We start from the raw sequence: 14,411 nt of genomic DNA on the forward strand, positions 1-14,411 counted from the left end.
TGGGTCTGGGAGAGAGTGTGAGGTAACTGGAGTTGTGGGGAATGAGGCTTCTAGCAGTGAGGTGCAGTCTGTCTCTCGCTGTGAGGAGGCTGTAGGTGGGGAGGTAGCAACGGCTACCAGCAATGAGGTGCAGTCCAGCACCTGCTACAAGTGGCGAGTGGTAACCAGTAATGGGAGGAGAATCAGAATAAGGAAAGTTAAGAGTGAAGATCTGAAGGTAGGAAATCGCTTCTCTGTTCTTCAGGATGAATGTACTTCAGTGGCCAGTGAAGGTAAGGGTACTACTGCCCCTGCTAACAGAGGTAAGCGCATTCTTGTGGTTGGTGACTCTCAGGTAAGATATATTGACCGTGCTTTTTGTAATAGGAATAAGAAGATGAGAGATAGAGTGTGCTTCCCTGGAGCTGGTGTTGGGGACATAGTTGACAGGCTGGATAATATCATGTCAGGTAATGGGAACGAGCCCATTATTTGTCTCAGTGCTGGTGGAAATGATGTTGGGAAGGGTAGGAGAGAAGAGCTGCTAGGTAAGTACAGGTCAGCTATAGATTTCATTAAGTCTAAGGGAGGGGTCCCAATCATATGTAGCATCTTGCCTAGAAGGGGAGTAGGAAATGAATGGTTGTCTAGGGCAATTGGTGTAAATTGCTGGCTAGACAGATACTGCAAGGAACTTGCAATCCCATTCATTGACAACTGGAACAACTTTTATGGCAAACATGATATGTATGCAAGGGATGGGGTACATCTCTCTGGGGCTGGGGTGGTAGCACTTGCAAACTCAATTGAGAAGGCCATTGGTGAAATGCCTATGATTTTAAACTGATAGAAGATAGAGGTATGGGTGTATGTGGGAAACAAGCAGGTTGCAACACTGGGGTTGGAATCAGTAAATGTATAAAAGGCATTCAGCATGAAGTTATAAATAAAGACAATAGATCAGGTCAGCAAACAAAGGGGGACAGCAGAGGACAGCAAGGGACTAGCTCCCTTAAGGTTTACTATACTAATAGCAGGAGTGTAAGAAATAAGATAGATGAGCTAAGATTAATTGCAAGTGCAGGAAACATAGATATTATTGCTATAACAGAGACCTGGCTCAATCTGAAAGATAGAGAGATGCCCTCTGAATGTCACATACAAGGCTATAAATTATTCCACACTGACAGGGTCAACAGGAAGGGTGGTGGAGTAGCGATGTATGTCAGAGACAATTTAAATTGTTGTGTTAGACAAGATATAAAAGTAGAAGTGTCAGCCACTGAATCTGTTTGGTCACAGCTTCTCGAGGGCCGAGAAAAACTAATTTTGGGTGTGATTTACAGGGCCCCAAATCTTGAAAGGGAGTGCAGTAAACTTCTATGGGACGAAATTCGTAAGGCATCTACATACGAAAATGTTGTGGTAATGGGAGATTTCAACTACAGACAGATTGACTGGAGCAATTTGACAGGAAATTTAGAGTCAGGTGACTTTCTTGATACGATCCAGGATTGTTTTTTAAAACAGTTTGTGACAGAGTCAACTAGAGGAAATAACCTCCTTGACTTGGTTCTTGCCAGTAGGGTTAATGATGAGCTTGGGGAAAGTGATCACAAATCACTCAGTTTTAATATATCATGGAATTCCCCTAATAATGGCAATCAAGTCTCCGTCCCTGACTTTTGCTTGGCTGATTTCATAGGACTGAAAAATTACTTAGGTGGGCTGAACTGGAATGACCTGACTAAGGGTCAGGTAGGTGGTGATGGTTGCCGATATGATGCTTTCCAGGGCATAGTTCTAGCTGCTCAGTCAAATTATGTTCCAAATAGGGAAATCAGATCAAACAAAAATGATCCTAAATGGATGAACAATAGATTAAAATATCTGATTGGTCAAAAGAGAGGCATATATAGGCAAATCAAAAGAGGAGAGGGGCAATTAAGAAATCGATATATTCAGTTAAAGAGAGAAATAAAAAAGGGAATTAGAAAAGCAAAAAGAGATTATGAGGTTAAAGTTGCAAGAGAATCGAAGACTAACCCAAAAGGATTCTTTCAGGTATACAGAAGTAAGATCAGGGACAAGATAGGCCCACTCAAAAGTTCCTCGGGTCAGTTCACTGACAGTGATAAGGAAATGTGTAGAATTTTTAACACATACTTCCTCTCAGTCTTTACACAGGAGGATACCAGCAATATTTCAGTAATGATAAATTATGTAGAACAGGACGATAATAAACTGTGCACGATTAGGGTCACAAGTGACATGGTCCTTAAGCAAATAGATAAATTAAAACCTAACAAATCCCCAGGCCCTGATGAACTGTATGCAAGGGTTCTAAAGGAATGTAAAGAGGAGCTTAGCACACCTTTGGCTAATCTTTTCAACATATCACTACAAACTGGCATGGTGCCAGATAAGTGGAAAATGGCAAATGTGATACCTATTTTCAAAGCAGGTGACAGGTCCTTAGCTTCGAACTATAGACCAATAAGCCTAACCTCCATAGTGGGAAAATTTATGGAATCAATAATTGCAGAGGCAGTTCGTAGCCATCTTGAAAAGCATAAATTAATCAACGAATCTCAGCATGGTTTTACAAAGGGGCGTTCCTGCCTTACGAATTTATTAACTTTTTTCACTAAGGTATTTGAGGAGGTAGATCATGGTAATGAATATGATATTGTGTACATGGACTTCAGTAAGGCTTTTGACAGGGTCCCACATCAGAGACTATTGAGGAAAATTAAGGCACATGGAATAGGAGGAGAAATTTTTTCCTGGATAGAGGCATGGTTGACAAATAGGCAGCAGAGAGTTTGCATAAATGGGGAGAAATCAGAGTGGGGAGGCGTCACGAGCGGTGTTCCACAGGGGTCAGTGTTGGGGCCCCTGCTGTTCACAATCTACATAAACGACATAGATGAGGGCATAAAGAGCGACATCGGCAAGTTTGCCGATGACACCAAAATAGGCCGTCGAATTCATTCTGACGAGGACATTCGAGCACTCCAGGAAGATTTGAATAGACTGATGCAGTGGTCGGAGAAGTGGCAGATGCAGTTTAATATAGACAAATGCAAAGTTCTAAATGTTGGACAGGACAATAACCATGCCACATATAAACTAAATAATGTAGATCTTAATATTACGGATTGCGAAAAAGATTTAGGAGTTCTGGTTAGCAGTAATCTGAAACCAAGACAACAGTGCATAAGTGTTCGCAATAAAGCTAATAGAATCCTTGGCTTCATATCAAGAAGCATAAATAATAGGAGTCCTCAGGTTGTTCTTCAACTCTATACATCCTTGGTTAGGCCTCATTTAGATTATGCTGCACAGTTTTGGTCACCATATTACAGAATGGATATAAATTCTCTGGAAAATGTACAAAGGAGGATGACAAAGTTGATCCCATGTATCAGAAACCTTCCCTATGAGGATAGACTAAGGGCCCTGAATCTGCACTCTCTAGAAAGATGTAGAATTAGGGGGGATATGATTGAGGTGTATAAATGGAAGACAGGAATAAATAAAGGGGATGTAAATAGTGTGCTAAAAATATCTAGCCTAGACAGGACTCGCAGCAATGGTTTTAAGTTGGAAAAATTCAGATTCAGGAAGGATATAGGAAAGTACTGGTTTGGTAATAGAGTTGTGGATGAGTGGAACAAACTCCCGAGTACAGTTATAGAGGCCAGAACGTTGTGTAGCTTTAAAAATAGGTTGGATAAATACATGAGTGGATGTGGGTGGGTGTGAGTTGGACCTGATAGCTTGTGCTACCAGGTCGGTTGCCGTGTTCCTCCCTTAAGTCAATGTGACCTGACCTGACTAGGTTGGGTGCATTGGCTTGAGCCGGTGGGAGACTTGGACCTGCCTCGCATGGGCCAGTAGGCCTTCTGCAGTGTTCCTTCATTCTTATGTTCTTATGTTCATTGTCAGTGTTCAGCATTTCTTCGATGTCAGCTTCCTGTAACTCCATTAGCACACAGTCAAGATTAGTACATAGAATTGTCAACGCTTATTGCTTGGGTACGTTTATTCTGTTAGTGGGTTGGATATTTGGAGGACCTGCCTAGTATGGGCCAACAGGCCTTCTGTAGTGTTACTCCTTTCTTATGTTATTATGTACCCACGACACCAATCATACCCATCCCCTCCCACTCATATATTTGTCCAATCTCTTTTTAAAGCTACCCAAGGTTCTATTGAAGCTAAAACCTTGGGTAGTTTCAAATTTAGGTTGGATAAATACATGAGTGAGAGGGGTTAGATTTGAGTGGGACTTGCATGTGAGTAAATAGGATTATTAAAGCTTATTGCTTGGGTAACGTTAATTCTGGTTGGTTTAGAAAGACACGTAAGCAAACACTATGACATATTTATTAGAAAACGTTTCGGTCCTGGGACCTTGATCACTTCTAACATACAGAGGTAGAAAGGCATTATATATATAGGCGGAGAGTGAGGTGTGACGCACGTGACCTGAGGAATGTCATAAGAACATAAGAATGGAGAAACACTGTAGAAGGCCTACTGGCCCATGCGAGGCAGGTCCTTATCAAAACAACCTCTGCCTATGATGAGGACGGGTAGACGTTGAAATCATGTGACTCCTGTGTTGTTGGGTTGGTGGTGCTTAAGTATCATGTATGCCAATGTTTTTGAAATTTTGTAGTTTCCAGTGTTGCGTTCTATAGTGTCGGTGACGGCGATTAGTGAGGCTTCTAGGCACCGTCGGCGTGTGAGGTCTGGTTCGGTGAGAATGAGTTGTGCCTCATTCCAGTTCATCAAATGTCCCTCTTCAGCCCTCTGACTAATACTTTTATTAACTCCACACATTCTCCTAATTTCCACACTCCAAATTTTCTGCATAATAGTTACACCACACATTGCCCTTAGACAGGACATCTCCACTGCCTCCAACCGCCTCCTTGCTGCTGCATTCACAACCCAAGCTTCACACCCATATAAGAGTGTTGGTACTTTCATACATTCCCTTCTTTGCCTCCATAGATAACGTTTTTTGACTCCACATATACCTGAGGAAGGGTTGTTGAGGTGGTTCGGACATGTAGAGAGAATGGAGCGAAACAGAATGACTTCAAGAGTGTATCAGTCTGTAGTGGAAGGAAGGCGGGGTAGGGGTCGGCCTAGGAAAGGTTGGAGGGAGGGGGTAAAAGACGTTTTGTGTGCGAGGGGCTTGGACTTCCAGCAGGCATGCATGAGCGTGTTTGATAGGAGTGAATGGAGACAAATGGTTTTTAATACTTGACGTGCTGTTGGAGTGTGAGCAAAGTAACATTTATGAAGGGATTCAGGGAAACCGGCAGGCCGGACTTGAGTCCTGGAGATGGGAAGTACAGTGCCTGCACTCTGAAGGAGGGGTGTTAATGTTGCAGTTTAAAAACTGTAGTGTAAAGCACCCTTCTGGCAAGACAGTGATGGAGTGAATGATGGTGAAAGTTTTTCTTTTTCGGGCCACCCTGCCTTGGTGGGAATCGGCCAGTGTGATAAAAAAAAAAAAAAAAAAATATACCTCAACGCACCACTCACCTTTTTTCCTTCATCAATTCTATGATTAACCTCATCTTTCATAAATCCATCCACCGACACGTCAACTCCCAAGTACAGTGGACCCCCGGTTAACGATATTTTTTCACTCCAGAAGTATGTTCAGGTGCCAGTACTGACTGAATTTGTTCCCATAAGGAATATTGTGAAGTAGATTAGTCCATTTCAAACCCCCAAACATACACGTACAAACGCACTTACATAAATACACTTACATAATTGGTCGCATTCGGAGGTGATCGTTATGCGGGGGTCCACTGTATCTGAAAACATTCACCTCTTCCATACTCCTCCCCAATTTGATATCCAATTTTTCTTTATCTAAATCATTTGATACCCTCATCACCTTACTCTTTTCTATGTTCACTTTCAACTTTCTACCTTTACACACATTCTCAAACTCATCCACTAACCTTTGCAATTTTTCTTTAGAATCTCCCATAAGCACAGTATCATCAGCAAAAAGTAACTGTGTCAATTCCCATTTTGTATTTGATTTCCCATAATTTAATCCCACCCCTCTCCCGAACACCTTAGCATTTACTTCTTTTACGACCTCATCTATAAATATAGATTGATGAATATAAATATAGAATTGATGAGGGGAAAAGGGTGAGTGGTGCACTTAGGAGTCTGTGGAGACAAAGAACTTTGTCCTTGGAGGCAAAGAGGGGAATGTATGAGAGTATAGTTTTACCAACGCTCTTATATGGGTGTGAAGCATGGGTGATGAATGTTGCAGCGAGGAGAAGGCTGGAGGCAGTGGAGATGTCATGTCTGAGGGCAATGTGTGGTGTGAATATAATGCAGAGAATTCGCAGTTTGGAAGTTAGGAGGAGGTGCGGGATTACCAAAACTGTTGTCCAGAGGGCTGAGGAAGGGTTGTTGAGGTGGTTCGGACATGTAGAGAGAATGGAGCGAAACAGAATAACTTCAAGAGTGTATCAGTCTGTAGTAGAAGGAAGGCGGGGTAGGGGTCGGCCTAGGAAAGGTTGGAGGGAGGGGGTAAAGGAGGTTTTGTTTGCGAGGGGCTTGGACTTCCAGCAGGCATGCGTGAGCGTGTTTGATAGGAGTGAATGGAGACAAATGGTTTTTAATACTTGACGTGCTGTTGGAGTGTGAGCAAAGTAACATTTATGAAGGGGTTCAGGGAAACCGGCAGGCCGGACTTGAGTCCTGGAGATGGGAAGTACAGTGCCTGCACTTTGAAGGAGGGGTGTTAATGTTGCAGTTTAAAAACTGTAGTGTAAAGCACCCTTCTGGCAAGACAGTGATGGAGTGAATGATGGTGAAAGTTTTTCTTTTTAGGGCCACCCTGCCTTGGTGGGAATCGGCCAGTGTGATAATAAAAAAAAAAAAAAAAATCTATAAATATATTAAACAACCATGGTGACATTACACATCCCTGTCTAAGACCTACTTTTACCGGGAAGTAGTCTCCCTCTCTTCTACACACCCTATCCTGACCCTCACTATCCTCATAAAAACTCTTTACAGCATTTAGTAACTTACCACCTATTCCATGTACTTGCAACATCTGCCACATTGCTCCTCTATCCACTCTATCATATGCCTTCTCTAAACCCATAAATGCAATAAAAACTTCCCTACCTTTACCTAAATACTGTTCACGTATATGCTTCAATGTAAACACTTGATCTACACATCCCCTACCCACTCTGAAACCTCCTTGCTCATCCGCAATTCTACATTCTGTCTTACCTCTAATTCTTTCAATTATAACTCTACCGTATACTTTTCCTGGTATACTCAGTAAACTTATTCCTCTATAATTTTTACAATCTCTTTTGTCCCCCTTCCCTTTATATAAAGGGACTATACATGCTCTCCGCCAATCCCTAGGTACCTTCCCTTCTTTCATACATTTATTAAACAAAAGTACCAACCACTCCAACACTATATCCCCCCCCTGCTTTTAACATTTCTGTCATGTTCCCATCAGTTCCAGCTGCTTTACCCTCTTTCATTCTACGTAATGCCTCACGTACCTCCCCCACACTTACATTCTGCTCTTCTTCACTCTAAAAGATGGTATACCTCCCTGGCCAGTGCATGAAATCACCGCCTCCCTTTCTTCCTCAACATTTAAAAGTTCCTCAAAATATTCTCGCCATCTACCTAATACCTCCATCTCCCCATCTACTAACTCCCCTACTCTGTTTTTAACTGACAAATCCATATGTTCCCTAGGCTTTCTTAACTTGTTTAACTCACTCCAAAATTTTTTCTTATTTTCATTAAAATTTCTTGACAGTGCCTCTCCCACTCAATCATCTGCTTTCCTTTTGCACTCTATCACCACTCTCTTCACCTTTCTTTTACTCTCCATATACTCTGCTCTTCTTATAACACTTCTGCTTTGTAAAAACCTCTCATAAGCTAACTTTTTCTCTTTTATCACACCCTTTACTTCATCATTCCACCAATCACTCCTCTTTCCTCCTGCCCCCACTCTCCTATAACCACAAACTTCTGCCCCACATTCTAATACTGCATTTTTAAAACTCATCCAACCCTCTTCAACCCCCCCACTACTCATCTTTGCACTAGCCCACCTTTCTGCCAATAGTCGCTTATATCTCACCCGAACTTCCTCCTCCCTTAGTTTATACACTTTCACTTCCCTCCTACTTGTTGTTGCCACCTACCTCTTGTCCCATCTACCTCTTACTTTAACTGTAGCTATAACTAAATAATGATCTGATATATCAGTTGCCCCTCTATAAACATGTACATCCTGGAGCCTACCCATTAACCTTTTATCCACCAATACATAATCTAACAAACTACTTTCATTACGTGCTACATTATACCTTGTATATTTATTTATCCTCTTTTTCATAAAATATGTATTACTTATTACCAAATCTCTTTCTACACATAGCTCAATTAAAGGCTCCCCATTTACATTTACCCCTGGCACCCCAAATTTACCTACTACTCCCTCCACAACATTTTTACCCACTTTAGCATTGAAATCCCCAACCACAAGTACACTCACACTTGGTTCAAAACTCCCCACACATTCACTCAACATTTCCCAAAATCTCTCTCTCTCCTCTACAATTCTCTCTTCTCCAGGTGCATATACACTTACTATAACCCACTTTTCACATCCAACCTTTATTTTATTCCACATAATCCTTGAATTAATACATTTATAGTCCCTCTTTTCCTGCCATATCTTATCCTTCAACATTATTGCTACTCCTTCTTTAGCTCTAACTCTATTTGAAATCCCTTACCTAATCCCATTTATTCCTCTCCACTGAAACTCTCCCACCCCCTTCAGCTTTGTTTCACTTAAAGCCAGGACATCCAGCTTCTTATTCATAACATCCACAATCATCTCTTTCTTATCATTTGCACAAATCCACACACATTCAGACTTCCCACTTTGACAATTTTCTTATTATTCTTTTTAGTAATCTTTACAGGAAAAGGGGTTACTAGCCCATTGTTCCTGGCATTTTAGTTGACTTTTACAACACGCATGGCTTACGGAGGAAAGATTCTTATTCCACTTCCCCATGGATATAAAAGGAAAAGTAATAAGACCAAGAACTATTAAGATAAAAGCAAAGAAAACTCAGATGAGTGTGTATAAATAAACATGTACATGTATGTGTAGTGTGACCTAAGTGTAAGTAGAAGTAGCAAGACATACCTGTAATCTTGCATATTTATGAGACAGACAAAAAAAACACCAGCAATCCTGCCATCATGTAAAACAATTACAGGCTTTTGTTTTACATTCACTTGGCAGGACGGTAGTACCTCCCTGGGTGGTTGCTGTCTACCAACCTACTACAAGCATATGTATATGCAAACCCCTCTGGGTTTTCTGCTATTTTCTTTCTAGTTCTTGTTCTTGTTTATTTCCTCTTATCTCCATGGGGAAGTAGAACAGAATTCTTCCTCCGTAAGCCATGCGTGTTGTAAGAGGCGACTAAAATGCTAGGAGCAAGGGGCTAGTAACCCCTTCTCCTGTATAAATTACTAAATTTAAAAAGAGAAACTTTTGTTTTTCTTTTTGGGTCACCCTGCCTCGGTGGGATACGGCCGGTTTGTTGAAAGAAGAATATGTATTATAACTGTAGGTAGTAGGTTGGTAGACAGCAATCGCCCAGGGAGGTACTACCGTCCTGCCAAGTGAGTGTACAATGGAATCCTGTAATTATTTTACATGATGGTAGGATTGCTGGTGGCTTTTTTCTGTCTCTTAAACATGCAAGATTTCAGGTATGTCTTGCTACTTCTACTTACACTTAGGTCACACTACACATACATGTACAAGCATATAAATACACACCCCTCTAGGTTTTCTTCTATTTTCTTTCTAGTTCTTGTTCTTGTTTATTTCCTCTTATCTCTTAATTTAGGGAAGTTAAGCACAGATCCAATTCCCTTGATCAAGAGCCCCTCACTAAGGAACCTCCCTTGAGGGGGAAGTTTGCATTCTGAAATTTCGCTCATATCCAGAAGCAAAAAATCGATAGAGTGACCATTCATATCCTGAAAAAATCGCATGGTGGGGCATTCGTAAGCCGAGGTTCCACTGTACCAGTATTGAAAAGTAAATAAGTGAATATGTGCAAGTTTATCCTATCAGTAAATGTTGAATAATAACCAATGTGGAGACAAACTCAGGAGATTAATTGATCTGTATATTTTGACTCTTCAGCATCTGCTGAAGAGGACCCCAGAAGGAAGTCAAAATATGCATATCAATTAGCCTCCTCAGATTCTGTCTCCATGAGGGTTATTACTGAGCAGTGACGAGTGTTCATTACACTTTAGTCTATGAATAAATGTACAGCAATGAGTATGATTTGTTATCGTACCATTGTAAAGTTAAAATAACACAAACTGACTCATCGTAAAGTGAGGAACACTTGTAATTACAAATAGGTAATTACTTACGTAATATTATGGTGACCGTGAAGCCATTGTAGGAAGTCCCCGCGGCCCTTGCAGCTAATGGTGACATTAGTGCCGGCAAGCACCTCATTTCCACCAGTAGTTATGCTTAATTCTTTAACTGACTGACTCCCTGTAGAGTAAAAAAAAAAGTTAAACAAGCAATTTTTTTAATTACATAAGTTGTCATTCACCAAGGTTGGGGGTGACCCATCACCCCCAAGGTGAAATACACTTACCATCATTCATTCAATAGCTGTCTTGTCAGGAGTGAGCAAATAACACAAGTGAAGTGACCTTCAGAACTGTAATATGCCCATCCATCGGGAGGCCTGGTCATGGACTGGGCCGCGGGGGCGTTGATTCCCGGAATAACCTCCAGGTAACCTCCAGGTAACCCTTCCTCCAGAGTGCAGTCACTGTATTTCCCACCTCCAGAACTCAAATCTGACTAGCCAATTTCCCCAAATCTCTTCACAAGTGTCACCTTGCTCGAGCTTAAATAGAACTAAGGTCAATAAACGAAACATTTACACAACATTTGGGAATTTTTATCCTGGAGATGTTTTGCCAGCCAGTGGTTTTCCCACTCCCTCAGCCTGGAGTCTATGTATTCAGTCTTTTTTCAAGATTGATGGACTGAACACATCAACTCCAGGCTGGGGGACTGATTACCTCAAACTCCTCATCTACCACCTTTCTCTGTATTGCACCGAAGAAGCCACTGGCTGGAAAAACATTTCAAGAATAAAGATTCCCAAATGTTGCAAAAGTTTCTCATTTATTAACCACTTGCTTCCACTCAATCTGATCTAACTTATGCATACAGATCTGCTGGATGCTCAGGTAACTATAAAGTCATCCACGAAACATTTGGATACAGTGTACATACAGTGCCATTTATTATGATCAGTTTTTTGGTTTCTAACATTATCCAGCAGTCTCGTTCATTACGGCACTTAAACAGATATTGTAATGCAAAAGAGTTTTTTTTTATTTTTTATTATCACACTGGCCGATTCCCACCAAGGCAGGGTGGCCCGAAAAAGAAAAACTTTCACCATCATTCACTCCATCACTGTCTTGCCAGAAGGGTGCTTTACACTACAGTTTTTAAACTGCAACATTAACACCCCTCCTTCAGAGTGCAGGCACTGTACTTCCCATCTCCAGGACTTAAGTCCGGCCTGCCGGTTTCCCTGAACCCCTTCATAAATGTTACTTTGCTCACACTCCAACAGCACGTCAAGTATTAAAAACCATTTGTCTCCATTCACTCCTATCAAACACGCTCACGCATGCCTGCTGGAAGTCCAAGCCCCTCGCACACAAAACCTCCTTTACCCCCTCTCTCCAACCTTTCCTAGGCCGACCCCTACCCCGCCTTCCTTCCACTACAGACTGATACACTCTTGAAGTCATTCTGTTTTGCTCCATTCTCTCTACATGTCCGAACCACCTCAACAACCCTTCCTCAGCCCTCTGGACAACAGTTTTGGTAATCCCGCACCTCCTCCTAACTTCCAAACTACGAATTCTCTGCATTATATTCACACCACACATTGCCCTCAGACATGACATCTCCACTGCCTCCAGCCTTCTCCTCGCTGCAACATTCATCACCCATGCTTCACACCCATATAAGAGCGTTGGTAAAACTATACTCTCATACATTCCCCTCTTTGCCTCCAAGGACAAAGTTCTTTGTCTCCACAGACTCCTAAGTGCACCACTCACTCTTTTCCCCTCATCAATTCTATGATTCACCTCATCTTTCATAGACCCATCCGCCGACACGTCCACTCCCAAATATCTGAATACATTCACCTCCTCCACACTCTCTCCCTCCAATCTGATATTCAATCTTTCATCACCTAATCTTTTTATTATTATTTTTTTTTTTTTTTTATCACACCGGCCGATTCCCACCAAGGCAGGGTGGCCCGAAAAAGAAAAACTTTCACCATCATTCACTCCATCACTGTCTTGCCAGAAGGGTGCTTTACACTACAGTTTTTAAAACTGCAACATTAACACCCCTCCTTCAGAGTGCAGGCACTGTACTTCCCATCTCCAGAACTCAAGTCCGGCCTGCCGGTTTCCCTGAATCCCTTCATAAATGTTACTTTGCTCACACTCCAACAGCACGTCAAGTATTAAAAACCATTTGTCTCCATTCACTCCTATCAAACACGCTCACGCATGCCTGCTGGAAGTCCAAGCCCCTCGCACACAAAACCTCCTTTACCCCCTCCCTCCAACCCTTCCTAGGCCGACCCCTACCCCGCCTTCCTTCCACTACAGACTGATACACTCTTGAAGTCATTCTGTTTCGCTCCATTCTCTCTACATGTCCGAACCACCTCAACAACCCTTCCTCAGCCCTCTGGACAACAGTTTTGGTAATCCCGCACCTCCTCCTAACTTCCAAACTACGAATTCTCTGCATTATATTCACACCACACATTGCCCTCAGACATGACATCTCCACTGCCTCCAGCCTTCTCCTCGCTGCAACATTCATCACCCACGCTTCACACCCATATAAGAGCGTTGGTAAAACTATACTCTCATACATTCCCCTCTTTGCCTCCAAGGACAAAGTTCTTTGTCTCCACAGACTCCTAAGTGCACCACTCACTCTTTTTCCCTCATCAATTCTATGATTCACCTCATCTTTCATAGACCCATCCGCTGACACGTCCACTCCCAAATATCTGAATACGTTCACCTCCTCCATACTCTCTCCCTCCAATCTGATATTCAATCTTTCATCACCTAATCTTTTTGTTATCCTCATAACCTTACTCTTTCCTGTATTCACCTTTAATTTTCTTCTTTTGCACACCCTACCAAATTCATCCACCAATCTCTGCAACTTCTCTTCAGAATCTCCCAAGAGCACAGTGTCATCAGCAAAGAGCAGCTGTGACAACTCCCACTTTGTGTGTGATTCTTTATCTTTTAACTCCACGCCTCTTGCCAAGACCCTCGCATTTACTTCTCTTACAACCCCATCTATAAATATATTAAACAACCACGGTGACATCACACATCCTTGTCTAAGGCCTACTTTTACTGGGAAAAAAATTTCCCTCTTTCCTACATACTCTAACTTGAGCCTCACTATCCTCGTAAAAACTCTTCACTGCTTTCAGTAACCTACCTCCTACACCATACACTTGCAACATCTGCCACATTGCCCCCCTATCCACCCTGTCATACGCCTTTTCCAAATCCATAAATGCCACAAAGACCTCTTTAGCCTTATCTAAATACTGTTCACTTATATGTTTCACTGTAAACACCTGGTCCACACACCCCCTACCTTTCCTAAAGCCTCCTTGCTCATCTGCTATCCTATTCTCCGTCTTACTCTTAATTCTTTCAATTATAACTCTACCATACACTTTACCAGGTACACTCAACAGACTTATCCCCCTATAATTTTTGCACTCTCTTTTATCCCCTTTGCCTTTATACAAAGGAACTATGCATGCTCTCTGCCAATCCCTAGGTACCTTACCCTCTTCCATACATTTATTAAATAATTGCACCAACCACTCCAAAACTATATCCCCACCTGCTTTTAACATTTCTATCTTTATCCCATCAATCCCGGCTGCCTTACCCCCTTTCATTTTACCTACTGCCTCACGAACTTCCCCCACACTCACAACTGGCTCTTCCTCACTCCTACAAGATGTTATTCCTCCTTGCCCTATACACGAAATCACAGCTTCCCTATCTTCATCAACATTTAACAATTCCTCAAAATATTCCTTCCATCTTCCCAATACCTCTAACTCTCCATTTAATAACTCTCCTCTCCTATTTTTAACTGACAAATCAATTTGTTCTCTAGGCTTTCTTAACTTGTTAATCTCACTCCAAAACTTTTTCTTATT

At 41.9% G+C, this 14,411-nt stretch overlaps 1 protein-coding gene across 2 annotated transcripts in view; it reads right to left on the reverse strand.

Moving 5' to 3' along the window:
• Ptp69D (Protein tyrosine phosphatase 69D) overlaps positions 1–14,411 on the reverse strand; it is a 105,079-nt gene that overhangs the window by 76,626 nt on the left and 14,042 nt on the right. For both annotated transcript variants that reach the window (XM_053799673.2, XM_053799674.2), the window contains exon 3: positions 10,507–10,636. In XM_053799673.2, the coding sequence (XP_053655648.1) occupies positions 10,507–10,636 (130 nt within the window). The remainder of the gene's footprint in view (positions 1–10,506; positions 10,637–14,411) is intronic.

Source organism: Cherax quadricarinatus, unplaced genomic scaffold (genome assembly GCF_038502225.1).
Source record: "Cherax quadricarinatus isolate ZL_2023a unplaced genomic scaffold, ASM3850222v1 Contig85, whole genome shotgun sequence".
NCBI lineage: Eukaryota > Metazoa > Arthropoda > Malacostraca > Decapoda > Parastacidae > Cherax > Cherax quadricarinatus.